The sequence below is a fragment of the Rana temporaria genome, chromosome 4 (assembly GCF_905171775.1).
Source record: "Rana temporaria chromosome 4, aRanTem1.1, whole genome shotgun sequence".
Taxonomy (NCBI): domain Eukaryota; kingdom Metazoa; phylum Chordata; class Amphibia; order Anura; family Ranidae; genus Rana; species Rana temporaria.
Window position 1 is genome coordinate 473813878 of NC_053492.1, and position 19806 is coordinate 473833683.

The 19806-nt window shown below is 47.3% G+C and overlaps 1 protein-coding gene across 1 annotated transcript in view; it reads right to left on the bottom strand.

Annotated features, from left to right (window-relative positions):
* Positions 1-10894: 10894 nt before the first annotated feature.
* The window catches only part of DAAM2 (dishevelled associated activator of morphogenesis 2), a 308732-nt gene continuing 299820 nt past the window's right edge, over positions 10895-19806 (bottom strand). Inside the window, exons 25-26 of the mRNA XM_040351813.1 lie at positions 15582-15752; positions 10895-11476 (exon numbers count right to left, since the gene is read on the bottom strand). Of these exons, the coding sequence (XP_040207747.1) occupies positions 11261-11476; positions 15582-15752 (387 nt within the window). The 3' untranslated portion in view covers positions 10895-11260. The remainder of the gene's footprint in view (positions 11477-15581; positions 15753-19806) is intronic.

Here is a 19806-nt window from a genome sequence, read left to right on the forward strand (position 1 = left end):
GAACCAAGAGATGGTGCTCAGAGGTGGGTAGGGGGTGGAACTAAGAGATGGTGCTCGGAGTTGGGTAGGGGGTGGAACCAAGAGATGGTGCTCGGAGGTGGGTAGGGGGTGGAACCAAGAGATGGTGCTCGGAGGTGGGTAGGGGGTGGAACCAAGAGATGGTGCTCAGAGGTAGGTAGGGGGTGGAACCAAGAGATGGTGCTCGGAGGTAGGTAGGGGGTGGAACCAAGAGATGGTGCTAGGAGGTGGGTAGGGGGTGGAACCAAGAGATGGTGCTCGGAGGTAGGTAGGGGGTGGAACCAAGAGATGGTGCTCGGAGGTGGGTAGGGGGTGGAACCAAGAGATGGCGCTCGGAGGTGGGTAGGGGGTGGAACCAAGAGATGGCACTCAGAGGTGGGTAGGGGGTGGAACCAAGAGATGGTGTTCGGAGGTGGGTAGGGGGTGGAACAAAGAGTTGGTGTTCAGAGGTGGGTAGGGGGTAGAACTAAGAGATGGCGCTCAGAGGTGGGTAGGGGGTGGAACCAAGAGATGGCGCTCAGAGGTGGGTAGAAGGTGGAACCAAGAGATGGTGCTCGGAGGTGGGTAGGGGGTGGAACCAAGAGATGGTGCTCAGAGGTAGGTAGGGGGTGGAACCAAGAGATGGTGCTAGGAGGTGGGTAGGGGGTGGAACCAAGAGATGGTGCTCGGAGGTAGGTAGGGGGTGGAACCAAGAGATGGTGCTCGGAGGTGGGTAGGGGGTGGAACCAAGAGATGGCGCTCGGAGGTGGGTAGGGGGTGGAACCAAGAGATGGCACTCAGAGATGGTAGGGGGTGGAACCAAGAGATGGTGCTCGGAGGTGGGTAGGGGGTGGAACAAAGAGTTGGTGTTCAGAGGTGGGTAGGGGGTAGAACTAAGAGATGGTGCTCGGAGGTGGGTAGGTGGGTAGGGGGTGGAACCAAGAGATGGTGTTTAGAGGTGGGTAGGGGGTGGAACCAAGAGATGGCGCTCGGAGGTGGCTAGGGGGTGGTACCAAGAGATGGTGTTCGGAGGTGGGTAGGGGGTGGAACCAAGAAATGGTGCTCGGAGGGGAGTAGGGGGTGGAACCAAGAGTTGGTGTTCAGAGGTGGGTAGGGGGTGGAACTAAGAGATGGTGCTCGGAGGTGGGTAGGGGGTGGAACCAAGAGATGGTGCTCGGAGGTGGGTAGGGGGTGGAACCAAGAGATGGTGCTCGGAGGTGGGTAGGGGGTGGAACCAAGAGATGGTGCTCGGAGGTGGGTAGGGGGTGGAACCAAGAGATGGTGCTCGGAGGTGGGTAGGGGGTGGAACCAAGAGATGGTGCTCGGAGGTGGGTAAGGGGCGGTGGGTAGCCTTGCGTTCCATCAATCAGCTTCCAATAAATGTAAATTGTAACATAAGAAGCAAATAAATAAACACATAAAGAGTGCAGGAAATATATAATGATAAGTTTAATTTTCTCTAGTAAGACAAGTATATTCTAATAAAAAAAAGGTGCAAATAAAAAGTACACTACAAATTTAATTTAAGTCATTTATCAATTTTTTTTCGACCAATGAGGACACACCAAAGCATCACTCCCAAAAACATTTCTGGCAGTCGGCTGTGACTTCTATATACAGGTCTGCACGAGGAACCCAAATCTCATCCCGGGATTAATTACAGGTTTTATTTTTTACATTTTTATTTATTTTTAGTACAATAACATCCTCTACATTTTAATTGTATATTAAGAAATACATGGTACAAAAATATACAGGTTATTAACAAAATTATTTTCTTCCCTTCTTGAATAATACTGCCATGGATTCTATTATTTTCATTAAAGCCAAAAAAAAAAAAAGTGCATGAAAGTTATTATTCCGTCAGCGTAGATTAAAGCTATGATCTGTGATTGGCCGCACGGTCACCTAGTCACATGGATCGGTCGTTACAATTGGATATTTCAGCAGTGGCGCCATTTGTAAATGTCAGCTGATTTGCCACAAATCCGGTAAACCATAACATAGGGGGGCATGGTTACGTAGTCCTCAGAGACAGCACAATGTAATTGATAAGAATCAGCACAGGAAGTGCTCATTAGATTTCTGGCAGGAAGAACAAGCAGACTGTGACCATATTTCATGTTACAACCTCAACATGGGTGTAACATGAAACATGGGAGGAAACACGGACTGAGCCTTTAATGGCCCTCCTATACTTAACAGACCCAAAGGCAGGAACCAAGAGATGGTGTTCGGAGGTGGGTAGGGGGTGGAACCAAGAGATGGTGCTTGGAGGTGGAACTAAGAGATGGTGCTCGGAGGTGGGTAGGGGGCGGTACAGGGAGGTTGGTAGAGGGTGGAACCAAGAGATGGTGCTCGGAGGTGGGTAGGGGGTGGAACCAAGAGTTGGTGTTCGGAGGTGGGTAGAGGGTGCAAACAAGAGATGGTGCTTGGAGGTGGGTAGGGGTGGAACCAAGAGATGGTGCTCGGAGGTGGGTAGGGGGTGGAAACAAGAGATGGTGCTCGGAGGTGGGTAGAGGGTGGAACTAAGAGATGGTGCTCGGAGGTGGGTAGGGGTGGAACCAAGAGATGGTGCTCGGAGGTGGGTAGGGGGTGGAAACAAGAGATGGTGCTCGGAGGTGGGTAGGGGTAGAGAAAAAGAAATACATTGTTAGGGTTTACATGCACTTTAATAAATGTGTGTCCCTGTTGGAATTTCTCCTTCACTTCCTGTGCCGGTGACACCCTGGGAACAGTTTTGAACCGGAAAATAGGCATAAATCTTTCCTATGGGAACAGACACCAGAAAACCCTTCACAATCTTTCCATTTGCTACATTTCTATAAAATATGTTGGAAAAAAAATGGCAACGTTTTTTTCCTGAGCTTCTTTTACATTAATCATGGAATGCATATCGTATCAGATACAGAAATTTATCATCACATTCTACAATCCTTCCAACAAGACCAATGAGTAACCAAACCTGGACAGTTCTCTATCATATCAATGAAAACATTCTCTTTCATTAACCCTCGTACTCCCCTTATCTCCATTTAGAATTCCATCCACCAGATCCATTACCAAAAAGAAAATAATCCAATGCTGCGACTGATCAGGCGTAACAATGCACCAATCACACCGTGCCATAAACCTGGGGGACCAGGTGGTCCGAACATTTCAGTGTTCACTGTTTTTTGATTTATTGCCCACTCGAGGTTCTTCTAACTCCTTTCATCTGGTCAGTAGTAGTGCAAAATTGTCTACTGCTTAAAATTGACCCTTTCCTTTATCATGTGTCTTCATCTAAAGTTGACCCAACCCCCTATCATGAGTCTTCATCTAAAGTTGACCCTTCTCTTTATCATGTATCTTCAGCTAAAGTTGGCCCTTCCCTTTATCATGAGTCTTCATCTAAAGTTGGCCCTTCCCTTTATCATGAGTCTTTATCTAAAATTGGCCCTTCCCTTTATCATGAGTCGTCATCTAAAGTTGGCCCTTCCCTTTATCATGTGTCTTCATCTAAAGTTGACCCTTCTATTTATCATGTATCATCATCTAAAGTTGACCCTTCTCTGTATCATGTGTTTTCATCTAAAAGTTGACTCTTCCATGTATCATGTATCGTCATCTAAAGTTGACCCTTCTCTGTATCATGTGTTTTCATCTAAAAGTTGACTCTTCCATTTATCATGTATCGTCATCTAAAGTTGACCCTTTTCTGTATCATGTGTCTTCATCTACAGTTGACCCCTTCCTTTATCATGTGTGTTCATCTAAAGTTGACCCTTCCATTTATCATGTATCGTCATCTAAAGTTGACCCTACCCCTTATCATGAGTCTTCATCTAAAGTTGACCCTTCCCTTTATCGTGTGTCTTCATCTAAAGTTGACCCTTCCATTCATCATGAGTCTTCATCTAAAGTTGACCATTCCATTCATCATGAGTCTTCATCTAAAGTTGACCCAACCCCTTATCATGTGTCTTCATCTAAAGTTGACCCAACCCTTTATCATGAATCTTCATCTAAAAGTGACCCTTCCCTTTATCGTGTGTCTTCATCTAAAGTTGACCCTTCCATTCATCATGAGTCTTCATCTAAAGTTGACCTTTCCCTTTATCATGTGACTTCATCTAAAGTTGACCCAACCCCTTATCACAAGTTTTTTAGTCTATTTAGTCTCTTCATCTAAAGCTGACCCTTCTACTTATTGTGTGTCTTAATTTGGTAAATGTTTACAATTTAATTTAGAAGAATTACAGAAATGCATCCATCGTCCTCACAGTTTAGGGCCAGGAAATGGAGGGGCAGGCGGCAGAAGCCTCAGGCGCAGCATCCTTATGCCTCAGATGAGTGGTGGGTAATTTGTTGACCACAGCCTACATTCTACTAGGCAATGGCTTTCTGGCTGCTCCGTCACACTATGCTCCAACATACCTACCCTCTGTCCCCTCACCCCAATCACCCACAGCCAAACTGAAAAACATATTACCCGTGCGCAACCTCCCACCACAAGGTACTAGGAAACAAGTAATTGGCCATGCATTTTGACCCTTCCCTTCAACATGTGTTTTCATCTAAAGTTGACCCTTCCCTGTATTATGTGTCTTTATCTAAAGTTGACCCTTCCCTTTATCATGTGTCTTCATCTAAAGTTGACCCTTACATTTATCATGTGTCTTCATCTAAAGTTGACCCTTCCCTTTATCATGTGTCTTTATCTAAAGTTGACCCTTCCCTTTATCATGTGTCTTCATCTAAAGTTGACCCTTCCATTTATCATGTGTCTTTATCTAAAGTTGACCCTTCCCTTTATCATGTGTCTTTTTCTAAAGTTGACCCTTCCCTTTATCATGTGTCTTCATCTAAAGTTGACCCTTCCCTTTATCATGAGTCTTTATCTAAAGTTGACCCTTCCCTTTATCATGTGTCTTTATCTAAAGTTGACCCTTCCATTTATCATGTGTTTTCATCTAAAGTTGACCCTTCCATTTATCATGTGTCTTCATCTAAAGTTGACCCTTTCCTTTATCATGTGTGTTCATCTTAAGTTGACCCTTCCATGTATCATGTATCGTCATCTTAAGTTGACCCTTCCCTGTATCATGTGTCTTCATCTAAAGTTGACCCTTCCCTGTATCATGTGTCTTCATCTAAAGTTGACCCTTCCATTTATCATGTGTCTTCATGTGTCTATCATGTGTCTTCATCTAAAGTTGACCCAACCACTTATCATGAGTCCATCTAAAGCTGACCCTTCCTTATATTGTGTCTCTTTTTTTGGGGCTGTTTTTGCTATTTATAGAAGAAAGACAGAAATGCAACTTTTCTGTCAAATGTAAAAAAAGGAAAATTTAGACATTGTAACAAGTAGATCCCTGGTGTCCAAAGTGTGGGCTTCTTTGAGAACCTGCAAACAAATTCTGGGCAAGATATTCGGCCCTGTCCTTGGGACACCTCCACAGTAATTCTACCATATATGAAGACGGAAAAACCCAACAACCTATTCTGCTAAAAAAAAATGATACATATGGAATTCACTGCCATATACACACACCGGGAACCAACAACCTAATCTCCTAATGAGCAACACAATATGCTTCTACCATGTATTCACATGGGATACTGACAACCTAATCTCCTAATAAATTACACATATGGAATTCTCTCGCATACACACAGGAAGGCAAACTCACGTACTCGGCTCTATCTCTACTTACAAGAAGACAAGCGCACAATAATTCCCAAACCTACCAGACTTTTTAAAATGATTATTGTACAGCGAAAAATAAAATCCGACAAAGCAAAAAATAAAAAGGATTGATTTTCTAAAGGGAAACAGGCAGTTGCACTTGAACTTTGGGAAAGATATGAAGTTTCACGATGGGGCTGAAGAAAGTCAGCAGAATTTCACCTCATCCATTCAGCTCTGGGACAAATTCATTTGCAAAGGGCAACAGCCTAGAAATGAAGCCTAGTATGAAGAGGTGTCAACGGGACAGGAAGTAAAAAGAAATCTCCCAAAAGAAGGGTTCACATACAAGAATAAATAATAGAGGTTCTATCACTTCCCCGTCATCAGTAAAACTAAACATTTGGCTTGAGTTGGCCTTAAAGTGTATGTAAAACCAAGAACAAAAATAATATACAGTGGAACCTTTGATTACGAGTACAATCTGTTCCAGGAGAATGCTCGTAATCCAAAGCACTCGCATATCAAAGCGAGTTTCACCATAGATTGACTTCTATGGCATGCAATACCGCATGTGGCCAGAGGTGGGGGGAGGTGCTGGAGAGCCTCGGAAATACTCAGAAAGGCTAAGGGACAGCTTGGCTGAACTCAGAAAACCTCTGAAAGGCTCGGGAACAACGTATTTCCGAGTTTTTTCAAGTATTTCCAAACGGCTTTGAATGGCTCTTGTGCCCCCCACCTCAGGCCACATGTGGTACTGCACACCGCTGTGGCTTGAATCCTGCTTGTTTTGAGAACCAAGTCAGGATTTAAAAAAACTGCGTTACTCGCAATCCGAGGTTTCACTGTATTGCAATTTCTGGCTGCCATTGCAGTCGTTTTGGTTTGTTTGGACTTCAATTTAAAATGTTTACTTGCTTAAAACTAAGAAATTCTTCAAACTGAGGGCGGCAGATGCCTTCAACTCTATGGTTCTTTCCTTTGAATTGCCAAGTCTATGACCAGTGGAATGGCCATTGCTCCGTTTTTGGTGAACCCGCTTGATAGGGTATTGGTATTTTGCCATTTTCATCCTTCTTGGATTTCAGGTACATGTAATGTAAAGTGAACGGGGTGGGACTATAATTATTTTCATGAACATTCAGGAGAATGTCAATTGTTGGGACATGGCAATGGCATGTTCCTCAATGTTCTCAAAACAGAGAATTCCACTTTGTTACTTTGTGGCTGAATGTATCACTTGGGCAGACAACCTAGGAGTGGATAGAACATGCATCTGCTAACTAATCAACAAGGAACTTGTTGCCTTTCTGTTTTAAGACTTAAGTGGATACCAGAAATCTTTAAGAAGCTGCAAGGCAAAGCTATCAAAATTTAACATAAGCTATTCGTAAAGGATCAGGCCATGTTTCTTCAAAGCCTTTGTTCTTCATTTGTGTGCCTCAGATTTTATTTGGTTGGAAGGAATTTTGATCCTTGCGGAATACCCTTCGTGAGTTTTTGAACCCAGCAAGGAAATAGTAGACATCTCATACTTTACAATACAGAGAAGGCGTATGGGGTCCATACAATCAGCTGACACAGTCTGTAAACATTTAGGCAATTTCTAGACATATTTAGCCAATAAAATAATAAAGGATTAGCCTACCCAATACTGATACTTTGGCTGAATGGCTGGAAAACCCATTGACTTACCATATGTCCAAGCACTCCAAGATCTTCACAGATCTCTAGAGTACCCCCATACATTAGGGTACCCCATCAGAGTCTGCCTTACATTATAGCCCCCATCAAAGTCAGTTCTTACATTATACTCCCCCCTTTACATCAGGGTCTACTTCAGAGTCCCCTTACACCAGAGTCTCTCATACATTAGAAACAAAACAAAAGAAACTCCCAGCTCAGCTTACCGACCAGCCTGCCAACCAACCAAATTGTCCCATACATTAAAGCCCTCCTTACATTAGGGTCCCCATCAGAGCCTCCCCCCCTTACATCAGGGTCACCATTACATTCCACCTTATGGCAGCATCCCCCCTTTACTTCAGAGTCCCTATCAGGTCTGGATAGAGGAGTGCCAACCTCCTATGAATTGTGGGGCAAGCACATGATTGGTCGGTAGGACCAGTGATGGTACAATGACAGTGGAAAGTGGGGGGGTTGGGAAGTAACGGTTATTAAATGCTGACCTGTAATGTGCAGGGGGTTCAGAACTGTGGGGAGTAATGTGCAGGGGGTCCAGAGCTGGGGGGGCTGTGTAATGTAAAGGGGTCCAGAGGTGCAGGGTGCTGTGCAATGTAAAGGGGATCCAGAGATGCAGGGTGTTGTGTAATGTAAAGGGGCCCAGAGATGCAGGGGGTTGTGTAATGTAAAGGGGTCCAGAGATGCAGAGGGTTGTGTAATGTAAAGGGGAAGAAAAGAAAAGAGGGTGCACCGACCTTGTGCATTACCACTTAAGATTTAATTAAAAACAGAATAAAAAGCAATAGTCCTACTCACAAGGAAAATAGAGTAAGCGCTTTTCAGACAGCTGGACAGGACCTTGCGGCACCTGCCAGTAGAACCTCAGACATCTGGACGGCTGACGCGTTTCTGGGGCGTACCCCCTTCTTCAAAGCCTAATTGGTCTGTGATGTCTCTCTCCTGCATGTCCTCCTGGGGTCCAGAGGTGCAGGGGGCTGTGTTAATGGTAAAGGGATCCAGAGGTGCAGGGGGCTGTGTAATGTAAAGGGATCCAAAGATGCAGTTTTTTTTTTATTTAAAGGGGTCTAGAGATGCAGGGGGTTGTGTAATGTAAAGGGGTCCAGAGTTGCAGGGGGCTGTGTAATGTAAAGGGATCGAGAGATGCAGGGGGGCTGTGTAATGTAAAGGGATCCAGAGCTGCAGGAGGGGGCTGTGTAATGTAAAGAGGTCCAGTTGTGGAGAGGCGGTACAAAGTAGTGACAAAGAGATATTGGGGGATGCAGAGGTATGCAGGGGGCACAGTGGGGCATTTTTACATTTTAAATGGGGGGGTGCCAGATATAGGATCCGCCCCAGGTGCCAAATGCTCTAGGTACGCCCTTGCTGAAGACCTGTGTGAGCGGCCACTGACACTAGCTGCGGGCCAGAGTTTGGAGACCCCTAACTGACATTGGATATCAGTTTGTATAGCTTGATCTGGTTGACCGCTGTCTGTTTTTCACCATGGCTGTGCTTCTGACATGAGAAGAGTGGTGTGGGGTTGGGGGGGACTTTGGTAGAAACAGAGACCATAGGCTGATCTAACGGCCACTGACCCTAGCTGTGGGCAAGAAAAAAATCTTGCAGTCAACCATATTTGGCCTGACTGAACGCCATAGCTTGGAGACCCCAAACCTAGACGTTAGATATCAGTTTTTGAAGCTTGACCTGGTTGACCCAGATGCTTTTCTGCCAGCTTTTTTCACCACGGGTATGTTTTTGGCATTACTTTTTATATCTGACCGGGCGATCACAGTCAGCAAGTAATATAACCTTCTAGGTGAACCCAAAATATACAAAAAAAAAACTTTTGTCTTTAGTATGGCTTAATACATTGCATGTCTCTTTAACATTTAGACTAGATTACACAATGTTATTATTACAACATTCCCTCCTTTACCTGCCTCTATATCTTCATATGTTCCTCTTATTAAAAAAATTCTCAGAAAGAAACATACATCAACAACAAAATCATTTTCTCCTATTTATATATTATTGCCACAGAAAGTACCATTTCCCCCCCTTATTCCCCAGAAGAGACCCGCATCGAGTTAGTTCATCGTGAATTATTTGGAATTTGGATCCTCGCAGGAAAAGAGTTTGTTTAACCAAAAGGTTGCAGGAGCCATACTTTGGATAACACTAGACAAGGAACGGGTTGACTTGGAAGAGTTTTTTTATGACTTGTATTTGATAAGCCAAGACCTAGCTGTCCCACTAGATCTGGTTTCCCAAAGTACTGTAGTCCACAAGGGCACTGTCAGCTTTTTGGAACTGGAGGTGACTTTGGCGGCTACCATAGAACTGTTTTCCCAAGCCAGGTAACCAATACCACTGAACTTCCCATACATGAGGAGGTTTCACTGTAGACCTTCCGGACGGTGCACACGTCCTTCCAAGATCTCTGCATTCCATCCAATGAGTTGTCACCATCCACTGCCGAGTACAAAACTGTTCCATCCAAGCAAATCAAACCCTTAGACACTACGATTATCCAATTTCCTTTCTTCTCTGAGAAGATAAAAAATTAAGTATCCTGATGTGCTTCTAATGTGCTTCTAATAGAGATAAAATATTTTTTGGCACTCCCACGTACTTTCCACACATCTCACAAGTGCTGGCTGTGAGGCAGGGTCAGGAACCTCATGACGCATTGATTATTTTTTTTCAATCATTACGAAACTTAGCGCTCCTTTTTTTTTTTTTTTGTGAGCCAGCTCGAAACGTTAGCAAGTTGGACTCTGTGTAACAACATCTTTGAAGCCAATACTAACCGTGGCAACAGATGAGAGGCGAAAAAAAAAAAAAAAAGTGCATGACTCTTTGCAAAACACACCGCGGTTTTTCAGAATATGGAATCCTGGAATCACAAAGCGTGTCCCATACAAGGCTTTTAAAGAAAGTACCCACTTGTATTATTCGCAGCTGCGGTTCCCAGAAAAAAAAAAAACGCTGAAATTCCATCTACGTAAAAAAAGAAGCCAGTCTTAAAAAATGTGCAACTTTTTATTTTGTTCCCTCGAGCCCGGCGTCGTGTGGCACAGAGCTTTACCAGAAATCCTTAGACTGCAAAATGGGCCTGCCATCTTTGAACTTTGGGAGCTTCCATTTCATCTTTAAAAAATAAAACATTTGTGTCTCAGGCCAAAAAAAAAAAAAAAAGTTCCAAGAAAACACCATTATTTTTTAAACGTTGGACAGTGCAAAAATATTGGCACTTTTAAAAGTGTGATAATGAGGTTTGAGGGCCGATCCTAGGCAGGGTGCACTGCACCCAGGCGCCTGCAGAGGTGGGGGCGCCGAACATCTAACAGACTCTCTAACAGAAGCCCTCTCTGTGTCCATCACAGAGGCCCCCCTCCAGGTCCCAATAAAGTACTCTGCTTCTCTTCCTGTATTTTGTTTATTGTTAAGAGATCATGTAAGGATCCCGGGGTAATGAAGAAGAGGGAGCATCTCTGTGGTTGAGTCATTGCCATAGAAACATTTGTAAAGGGGAGGAGTTAGTAAAATGATGACGCCCGTGTAGGGGGCGCCAGAAATATTTCGCCTGTGACCCTAGGATCGGCCCTGTGGAGGTTTGACCCGTCTTCATCCACCGCCGCGGGCCTTTTCCAAATACTCGCAGAGACGTGGACCCGAGCCCTTCACCAGGCATGAAATGAATCCACTGAGGCACTTCAAGAAAGCTTGACGTTCCAAGCCATGGTGGGAATGATCTCAGTCACACCGAAAAGGAGGTAAAAAAAAAAAGTTTTTGTTTTCTTCCACAACTTTTATCCCGTGACCTCGAATCATCATCCTAAAAAAACCCGTTCTGTTCCATTTTTTAACGTCTGTCTCTTCCCTCTCTTTTGACGTGGCCTCCTAATAATTTAGTTTGGTGACCGCTCTCTCTCTGCTCGTGTCCAGAATTTGGTTTCCAGAGCGTTTGCGGTTCCTTTTCAGCTTGGATAAGTCTTTATCGAACACTTCTCCAGATCGTAACGCCGACACCAGGTCGTCAAACTCGCCTCCTTCCTCGGATGTGCTACCGGCTTGGGACTTCTTCAACCGCCTCTCTTTTTCGCGCTGTTCTTTAAGCTGCAAAAAAAAAAAAAAAAAAAATGAGGGTTTAGAGCCGTCACAATGTATCATCTCCAACAATAAATCGCCTTATCCGAGTAATCACTCCCTTGTAAACTCCTCAATCTCCCCGCCTTGTCTTTGAGATAGCAGGAACATTTTAAGCTTTTAATGACCATAAATCACGAAGGACTTAGTGGGCAGAAAGTGAAGTTTCCAAGCCTGTTGAGGGCAGATATTAAAAATGATTTATCACCTTGTTGCTGGTCCTGGATAACAAACGTTGCAACCATGAATCAAAATCAGTTAGGAAGGCTTTACAGGGAAAACAGACCAACTGGATTTATTTCACAAACACAGATATAAGGTCCCTCAGAGGTTAGAAAGAAAAAAAAATGGTTGACTACTTCAAGTTTGGGTCTAGGCAGGGCCGATCCTAGGGTCACAGATGCCTGGGTGCAGAAATATATCTGGTGCCCCCCACATGGGCGTGGTCCTCTTTACTAACCCCTCCCCTTTACAAATGTTTCTATGGCTACGACTCAAACACAGAGATGCTCCCCTAAGAAGTCTTCATTAGTGTCCCCCATCAGAGCCCCCCACAGCAGGTGTCCCCCATCAGAGCCCCCCACAGCAGGTGTCCCCCATCAGAGCCCCCCACAGCAGGTGTCCCCCATCAAAGTCCCCCCACAGCAGGTGTCCCCCATCAGAGCCCCCCACAGCAGGTGTCCCCCATCAAAGTCCCCCACAGCAGGTGTCCCCCATCAGAGCCCCCACCAGCAGGTGTCCCCCATCAGAGCCCCCCACAGCAGGTGTCCCCCATCAGAGCCCCCCACAGCAGGTGTCCCCCATCAAAGTCCCCCACAGCAAGTGTCCCCCATCAGAGCCCCCACCAGCAGGTGTCCCCCATCAGAGCCCCCCACAGCAGTTGTCCCCCATCAGAGCCCCCCCGCAGGTGTCTCCCATCAGAGCCCCCCCAGCAGGTGTCCCCCATCAGAGCCCCCCCTGGCAGGTGTCCCCCATCAGAGCCCCCCACAGCAGGTGTCCCCCATCAAAGTCCCCCACAGCAGGTGTCCCCCATCAGAGCCCCCCACAGCAGGTGTCCCCCATCAGAGCCCCCCGCCAGCAGGTGTCCCCCATCATAGCCCCCCGCCAGCAGGTGTCCCCCATCAAAGTCCCCCACAGCGGGTGTCCACCATCAGAGCCCCCACCAGCAGGTGTCCCCCATCAAAGTCCCCCACAGCAGGTGTCCCCCATCAGAGTCCCCCACAGCAGGTGTCCCCCATCAGAGTCCCCCACAGCAGGTGTCCCCATCAGAGCCCCCCACATCAGGTGTCCCCATAGATCAGTACATGTCCAATAGATCCCTGTAGCTCGGGCCCGCTGGGAGCAGAAGCACATTACAGGGGGCGGGGCATAAGTGGCATCTCTGGTTACTTGGAGGGTGGCACTCGGAGAGCATTTCTGGGAGTGTACGGGATGATTGGCAGCAGCTCCGGCCAACCCAGAAGCCTCTCATCACACCGCCTATGGGAGAAGAGCCGACACACGCAGAGGGGGCGGGGCAGACAGGAGACTACTCCATGCACACCGGACAGAATTAATTAGTTAAGCCTAGTACCCAAACAAAATTGCGTCCCCCCCCCCCCCCCCCCACAAATAGAGCTTTCTTTTGGTGGTATTTGATCACCTCTGCAGTTTTTATTTTTTGCGCTATAAACAAAAATAGACTGACAATTATGAAAAAAAAAAGCAATATTTTTTACTTTTGTCTATAATAAATAGCCCCCAAAAAAATAAAAAATATTTTTTTTTTCCTCAGTTTAGGCCGATACGTATTCTTCTACCTATTTCTGTTAAAAAAAAAAAATCGCAATAAGCGTTTATTGATTGGTTTGCGCAAAAGTTATAGCGTTTACAAAATAGGGGATAGTTTTATGGCAATTTTATCAATATTGTTTTTTTTTACTAGTAATGGCGGCGATCTGTGATTTTTATCGTGACTGCGACATTATGGCGGACACATCGGACACGTTTGACGCTATTTTGGGACCATTCACATTTATACAGCGATCAGTGCTATAAAAATGCACTGATTACTGTATAAATGTGACTGGCAGTGAAGGGGTTAATCACTAGGGGGCGAGGAAGGGGTTAAGTGTGTCCTAGGGAGTGATTCTAACTGTTCCAACTATAATGAGCAAGGGATCTGCTAAATGGGTATACTAGTAAGCTGAGGATCTGCTGAACAGGGGTACGAATAAGCTGGGGATCTGCTGAACGAGGATACTAATAACTAAGGATCTGCTGAGTGGGGGTACTAATAACCAAGGATCTGCTGAACGAGGGTACTAATAGCCAAGGATCTGCTGAACGAGGGTACTAATAACCAAGGATCTGCTGAGAGGGGGTACTAATAACCAAGGATCTGCTGAACGAGGGTACTAATAACCAAGGATCTGCTGAGTGGGGGTACTAATAACCAAGGATCTGCTGAACGAGGGTACTAATAACCAGGGATCTGCTGAACGAGGGTACTAATAACCAAGGATCTGCTGAACGAGGGTACTAATAACCAGGGATCTGCTGAACGAGGGTACTAATAACCAAGGATCTGCTGAATAAGGGTACTAATAACCAGGGATCTGCTGAACGAGGGTACTAATAACCAAGGATCTGCTGAGTGGGGGTACTAATAACCAAGGATCTGCTGAGTGGGGGTACTAATAACCAGGGATCTGCTGAACGAGGGTACTAATAACCAAGGATCTGCTGAGTGGGGGTACTAATAACCAGGGATCTGCTGAACGAGGGTACTAATAACCAAGGATCTGCTGAACGAGGGTACTAATAACCAAGGATCTGCTGAACAAGGGTACTAATAACCAAGGATCTGCTGAACAAGGGTACTAATAACCAAGGATCTGCTGAACGAGGGTACTAATAACCAAGGATCTGCTGAGTGGGGGTACTAATAACCAGGGATCTGCTGAACGAGGGTACTAATAACCAAGGATCTGCTGAACGAGGGTACTAATAACCAAGGATCTGCTGAACGAGGGTACTAATAACCAAGGATCTGCTGAGTGGGGGTACTAATAACCAGGGATCTGCTGAACGAGGGTACTAATAACCAAGGATCTGCTGAACGAGGGTACTAATAACCAGGGATCTGCTGAACGAGGGTACTAATAACCAAGGATCTGCTGAACGAGGGTACTAATAACCAAGGATCTGCTGAGTGGGGGTACTAATAACCAAGGATCTGCTGAACGAGGGTACTAATAACCAAGGATCTGCTGAACGAGGGTACTAATAACCAAGGATCTGCTGAACGAGGGTACTAATAACCAAGGATCTGCTGAACGAGGGTACTAATAACCAAGGATCTGCTGAACGAGGGTACTAATAACCAAGGATCTGCTGAACGAGGGTACTAATAACCAGGGATCTGCTGAACGAGGGTACTAATAACCAAGGATCTGCTGAACGAGGGTACTAATAACCAAGGATCTGCTGAGTGGGGGTACTAATAACCAAGGATCTGCTGAACGAGGGTACTAATAGCCAAGGATCTGCTGAACGAGGGTACTAATAACCAAGGATCTGCTGAACGAGGGTACTAATAACCAAGGATCTGCTGAACGAGGGTACTAATAACCAAGGATCTGCTGAGTGGGGGTACTAATAACCAAGGATCTGCTGAGTGGGGGTACTAATAACCAAGGATCTGCTGAACGAGGGTACTAATAACCAAGGATCTGCTGAGTGGGGGTACTAATAACCAAGGATCTGCTGAGTGGGGGTACTAATAACCAAGGATCTGCTGAGTGGGGGGCACTACTGAGATCCTTTGAAACAAGTAGAAAATCAACACACACAGAACATTTGCTTCATTAAAACGTCAAAAAAGCCCAAAGCCAATGTAAATGAACCCTATGGCACGTAACAAGCTATTTAAAGATCACAATGGCACCAAAACAATAAATAATACCATTGTTGACCTCTCCCTTTGAAAATGCTAGTTGCCTGGCCCCTCCATACATTGTGCAGGAACACCCATATAAGTGTAGAAGAAAGCAGAGGGATGTTCTAAGAGGACAGTTTCCGGGATCGGTCCTACCATTGCTTCCATCCGCGCCCTGCGCTCCTCTTCCTCCTTCTTCTTCCTCATGTTCTCCAGATCTTGTTTGGCCTCGGAAAACGACTGCAGGAAAGTGTCAAATATCCCGAAGAACTCATCCGGCTGCATCCGGCCGTCCACCTCCCCGAAATGCTTCATGGCTTTGGAAAACTAAGAGGAAGAAAAGAACAAATCTGGTCAGGAGAGTCTCCCCTTACATCAGGGTCCCCATTGGAGTCCCCCCCTTACATCAGGGTCCCCATTGGAGTCTCCCCTTACATCAGGGTCCCCACTGGAGTCTCCCCTTACATCAGAGTCCCCACTTGAGTCTCCCCTTACATCAGGGTCTTCACTGGAATCTCCCCATACTTCAGGGTCCCCACTGGAGTCTCCCCTTACATCAGGCTCCCCACTGGAATCTCCTCTTACATCAGGGTCCCCATTAGAGTCTCGCCTTTCATCAGGGTCCCCATTAGAGTCTCCCCTTTCATCAGGGTCCCCACTGGAGTGCCCCTTACATCAGGGTCCCCATTGGAGTCTCCCCTTACATCAGGGTCCCCACTGGAGTCTCCCCCTTACATCAGGGTCCACTGGAGTCTCCCCCTTACATCAGGGTCCACTGGAGTCTCCCCTTACATCAGGGTCCCCATTGGAGTCTCCCCTTACATCAGGGTCCCCACTGGAGTCTCCCCTTACATCAGGGTCCACTGGAGTCTCCTCTTACATCAGGGTCCCCATTTAAAGTGTCCCCTTATATCAGGGTCCTCATTGAAGTCTCCCCTTACATCAGGGTCCCCACTGGAGTCTCCCCCTTACATCAGGGTCCCCATTGGAGTCTCCCATTACAGTCTCCCCCTTACGTCAGGGTCCCCATTAGAGTCTCCCCTTACATCAGGGTCCCCATCAGAGTCCGCCATAAAACTATTTGTTATAGTAAATGTACAAAAGATGCAGCATTGAGTGAGATACACCCTGATCCTGAGGAAGCAAATATATTCCATGAAACGCGTAGACCCAAGAAAGAGGAGGCGTGTGACTATGAATGTCCAAGGTACATATTGTTAAAATGGTATAAAAACCCCAAAAGAAAACTGAATTATATTGTAGCTTACCAAGCCTTAAAAGCTGTGGCTGCATTATTTTATTTTTTTCTGTCCTTTATTTTCACCTGGTGATGTGGCTAGTAACAAATCTCCTGTATTGGAGCCCCCCCCCCCTCTGGAGGAAGGAGCACCGGGGGCACCTTTGGACAGCAGCATTGTTAGAGAAGAATTATAGGCAAAACTTTATTTTTCACCTTGGATAATAAGGAAGGGGTTATAACTAGAGTTGTCCCGATACCGATACTAGTATCGGTATCGGGACCGATTCCGAGTATTTGCGGGAGTACTTTACTCCCGCAAATGCCCCCGATGCCTCATCCGATTCTCCCCCCCCCCCCCGCCGCCGCCGCTACGCCGCATCCCCGCTGCCGCCGCCGCTTGGTTAATACGGGCGGGGAACATTACAGCTTTCATTTGAATAGCTGTAGTGTTTCCCGCCGCGCCGCGTATAGACACTCCCCCTTGCTCGGGTGAACTGTCCAATCCCGAGCAAGGGGGAGTGTCTATACGCAGCGCAAAACACTACAGCTATTCAAATGAAATGTTCCCCGCCCGTATTAACCAAGCGGCGGCACGGCAGCATGTAGGTAAGGGGGACATGGCTGCATATATGGGGGGGACATGGCTGGATATGGGGGGGACATGGCTGCATATGGGGGGGACATGGCTGCATATGGGGGGGACATGGCTGCATATGGGGGGGACATGGCTGGATATGGGGGGGACATGGCTGCATATGGGGGGGACATGGCTGCATATGGGGGGGACATGGCTGCATATGGGGGGGACATGGCTGGATATAGGGGGGACATGGCTGGATATGGGGGGGCCATGGCTGGATATGGGGGGGACATGGCTGCATATGGGGGGGACATGGCTGCATATATGGGGGGGGACATGGCTGCATATGGCGGGGACATGGCTGCATATATGGGGGGGACATGGCTGCATATGGGGGGGACATGGCTGCATATATGGGGGGGACATGGCTGCATATATGGGGGGACATGGCTGGATATGGGGGGGACATGGCTGCATATGGGGGGGACATGGCTGCATATGGGGGGGACGTGGCTGGATATGGGGGGGACATGGCTGCATATGGGGGGGACATGGCTGCATATGGGGGGGACATGGCTGCATATGGGGGGACATGGCTGGATATAGGGGGGACATGGCTGGATATGGGGGGGACATGGCTGGATATGGGGGGGACATGGCTGCATATGGGGGGGACATGGCTGGATATGTGGGGGGACATGGCTGCATATATCCGGGGGACATGGCTGCATCTGTGGGGGGACATGGCTGCATCTGTGGGGGGACATGGCTGCATTTGGGGACACATTTAAAAAAAAAGTATTGGTAATCGGTATCGGCGAGTACTTGAAAAAAAGTATCGGTACTTGTACTCGGTCCTAAAAAAGTGGTATCGGGACAAACCTAGTTATAACCTCTGTCAGTTTTTTGTGTTTTTTGCCATCTGTGTCACATTGGGGGAGATTTACCGTCACTTCCTGTCCCATAACCCAAACAGGAAGTGAGAGTAAGTCCCTGCAAATTAAGGGAATCCCTCAGGACCTCCAAGATCTCCAGAACTAGTGTCCCTATTGGAAGATTTCCCCTATTTTCTGGGGACAACCCAAAATTTGGGATTTTCTTTTACTTTCAATGATAATGGGGGGGGGGGGGTGTTAGATGTATTAGCAGATTTATATACACTAACAAATGGAAGCCAGACTCCAACTCACATGTTATAATAAATAAGAGAGAGAAAGAGAGAGGGTAAGGGAGAGAGAGAAAGAGAGAGGGTAAGGGAGAGAGAAAGAGAGAGGGTAAGGGAGAAAGAAAGAGAGGGTAAGAGAGAGAGGGGGGATGGGGGTGAGAGAGAGAGGAGTGGAGATGAGAGGGAGAGAGGGGGTGAGAGAGAAAGGGAGAGGGTAAGGGAGAGAGAGAGAGAGAGAGAGAGAGAGAGAGAAAAAGAGGGTAAGGGAGAGAGAGAGAGAGGGGGGATGGGGGTGAGAGAGAGAGGGGATGGGGTTGAGAGAGAGAGGGTGGATGTGAGAGGGAGAGAGGGGGTGAGAGAGAAAGAGAGAGGGTAAGGGAGAGAGAGAGAGAGAGAGAGAAAGAGGGTAAGGGAGAGAGAGAGGGGGGTGGGGGTGAGAGAGAGGGGTGAAGGTGAGAGGGAGAGAGGGGGTGGGGGTAAGAGAGAGAGAGGATAGTGGTTGAGAGAGAAAGGGGATGGGGTGAGAAGAGAGGGGGTGGGGGAGAGAGAGGGGATAGGGGTTGAGAGAGAGGTGGTGGGGGTGAGAGAGAGAGGGGGGGGTGGGGGTGAGAGAGAGAAAGAAAGAGAGGGGGGGTGAGAGAGAAAGAGAGAAGGTAAGGGAGAGAGAGAGAGAGAGAAAAAGAGAGGGTAAGGGAGAGAGAGGGGGGATGGGGGTGAGAGAGAGAGGGGTGGAGGTGAGAGGGGGACTGAGAGAGAGGGGGTGGGGTGAGAGAGCAAGAGGAGGGTGAGAGAGAGAGTGGGTGAGAGAGAGAAAGGGTAAGGGAGAGAGAGAGAGAGAGAGAGAGAGAGAGAGAGAGGATGGGGTGAGAGAGGGGGTAGAGGTGAGAGACAGAGGGGGGCTGAGAGAGAGAAAGAGAGGGGTGGGAGAAAGGGGGGTGGGAGAGAGAGAGGGTGGGGGAGAGAGAGGGGATAGGGGTTGAGAGAGAGAGAGGGGGTGGGGGTGAGAGAGAGAGAGGGGGTGGGGGTGAGAGAGAGAAAGAAAGAGAGAGGGGGTGAGAGAAAGAAAGAGGAGGTGAGAGAGGGTAAGGGAGAGAGAGAGAAAAAGAGAGGGTAAGGGAGAGAGAGAGAGGGGGGATGGGGGTAAGAGAGAGAGGGGTGGAGGTGAGAGGGAGAGAGGGGGACTGAGAGAGAGAGAGAGAGAGAGAGAGAGAGAGAGAGTGGGGTGAGAGAGCAAGAGGAGGGTAAGAGAGAGAGTGGGTGAGAGAGAGAAAGGGTAAAGGAGAGAGAGAGAGAGAGAGAGAGAGAGAGAGAGAGAGAGAGAGAGAGAGAGAGAGGATGGGGTGAGAGAGAGGATGGGGTGAGAAATAGGGTAGAGGTGAGAGACAGAGGGGGGCCG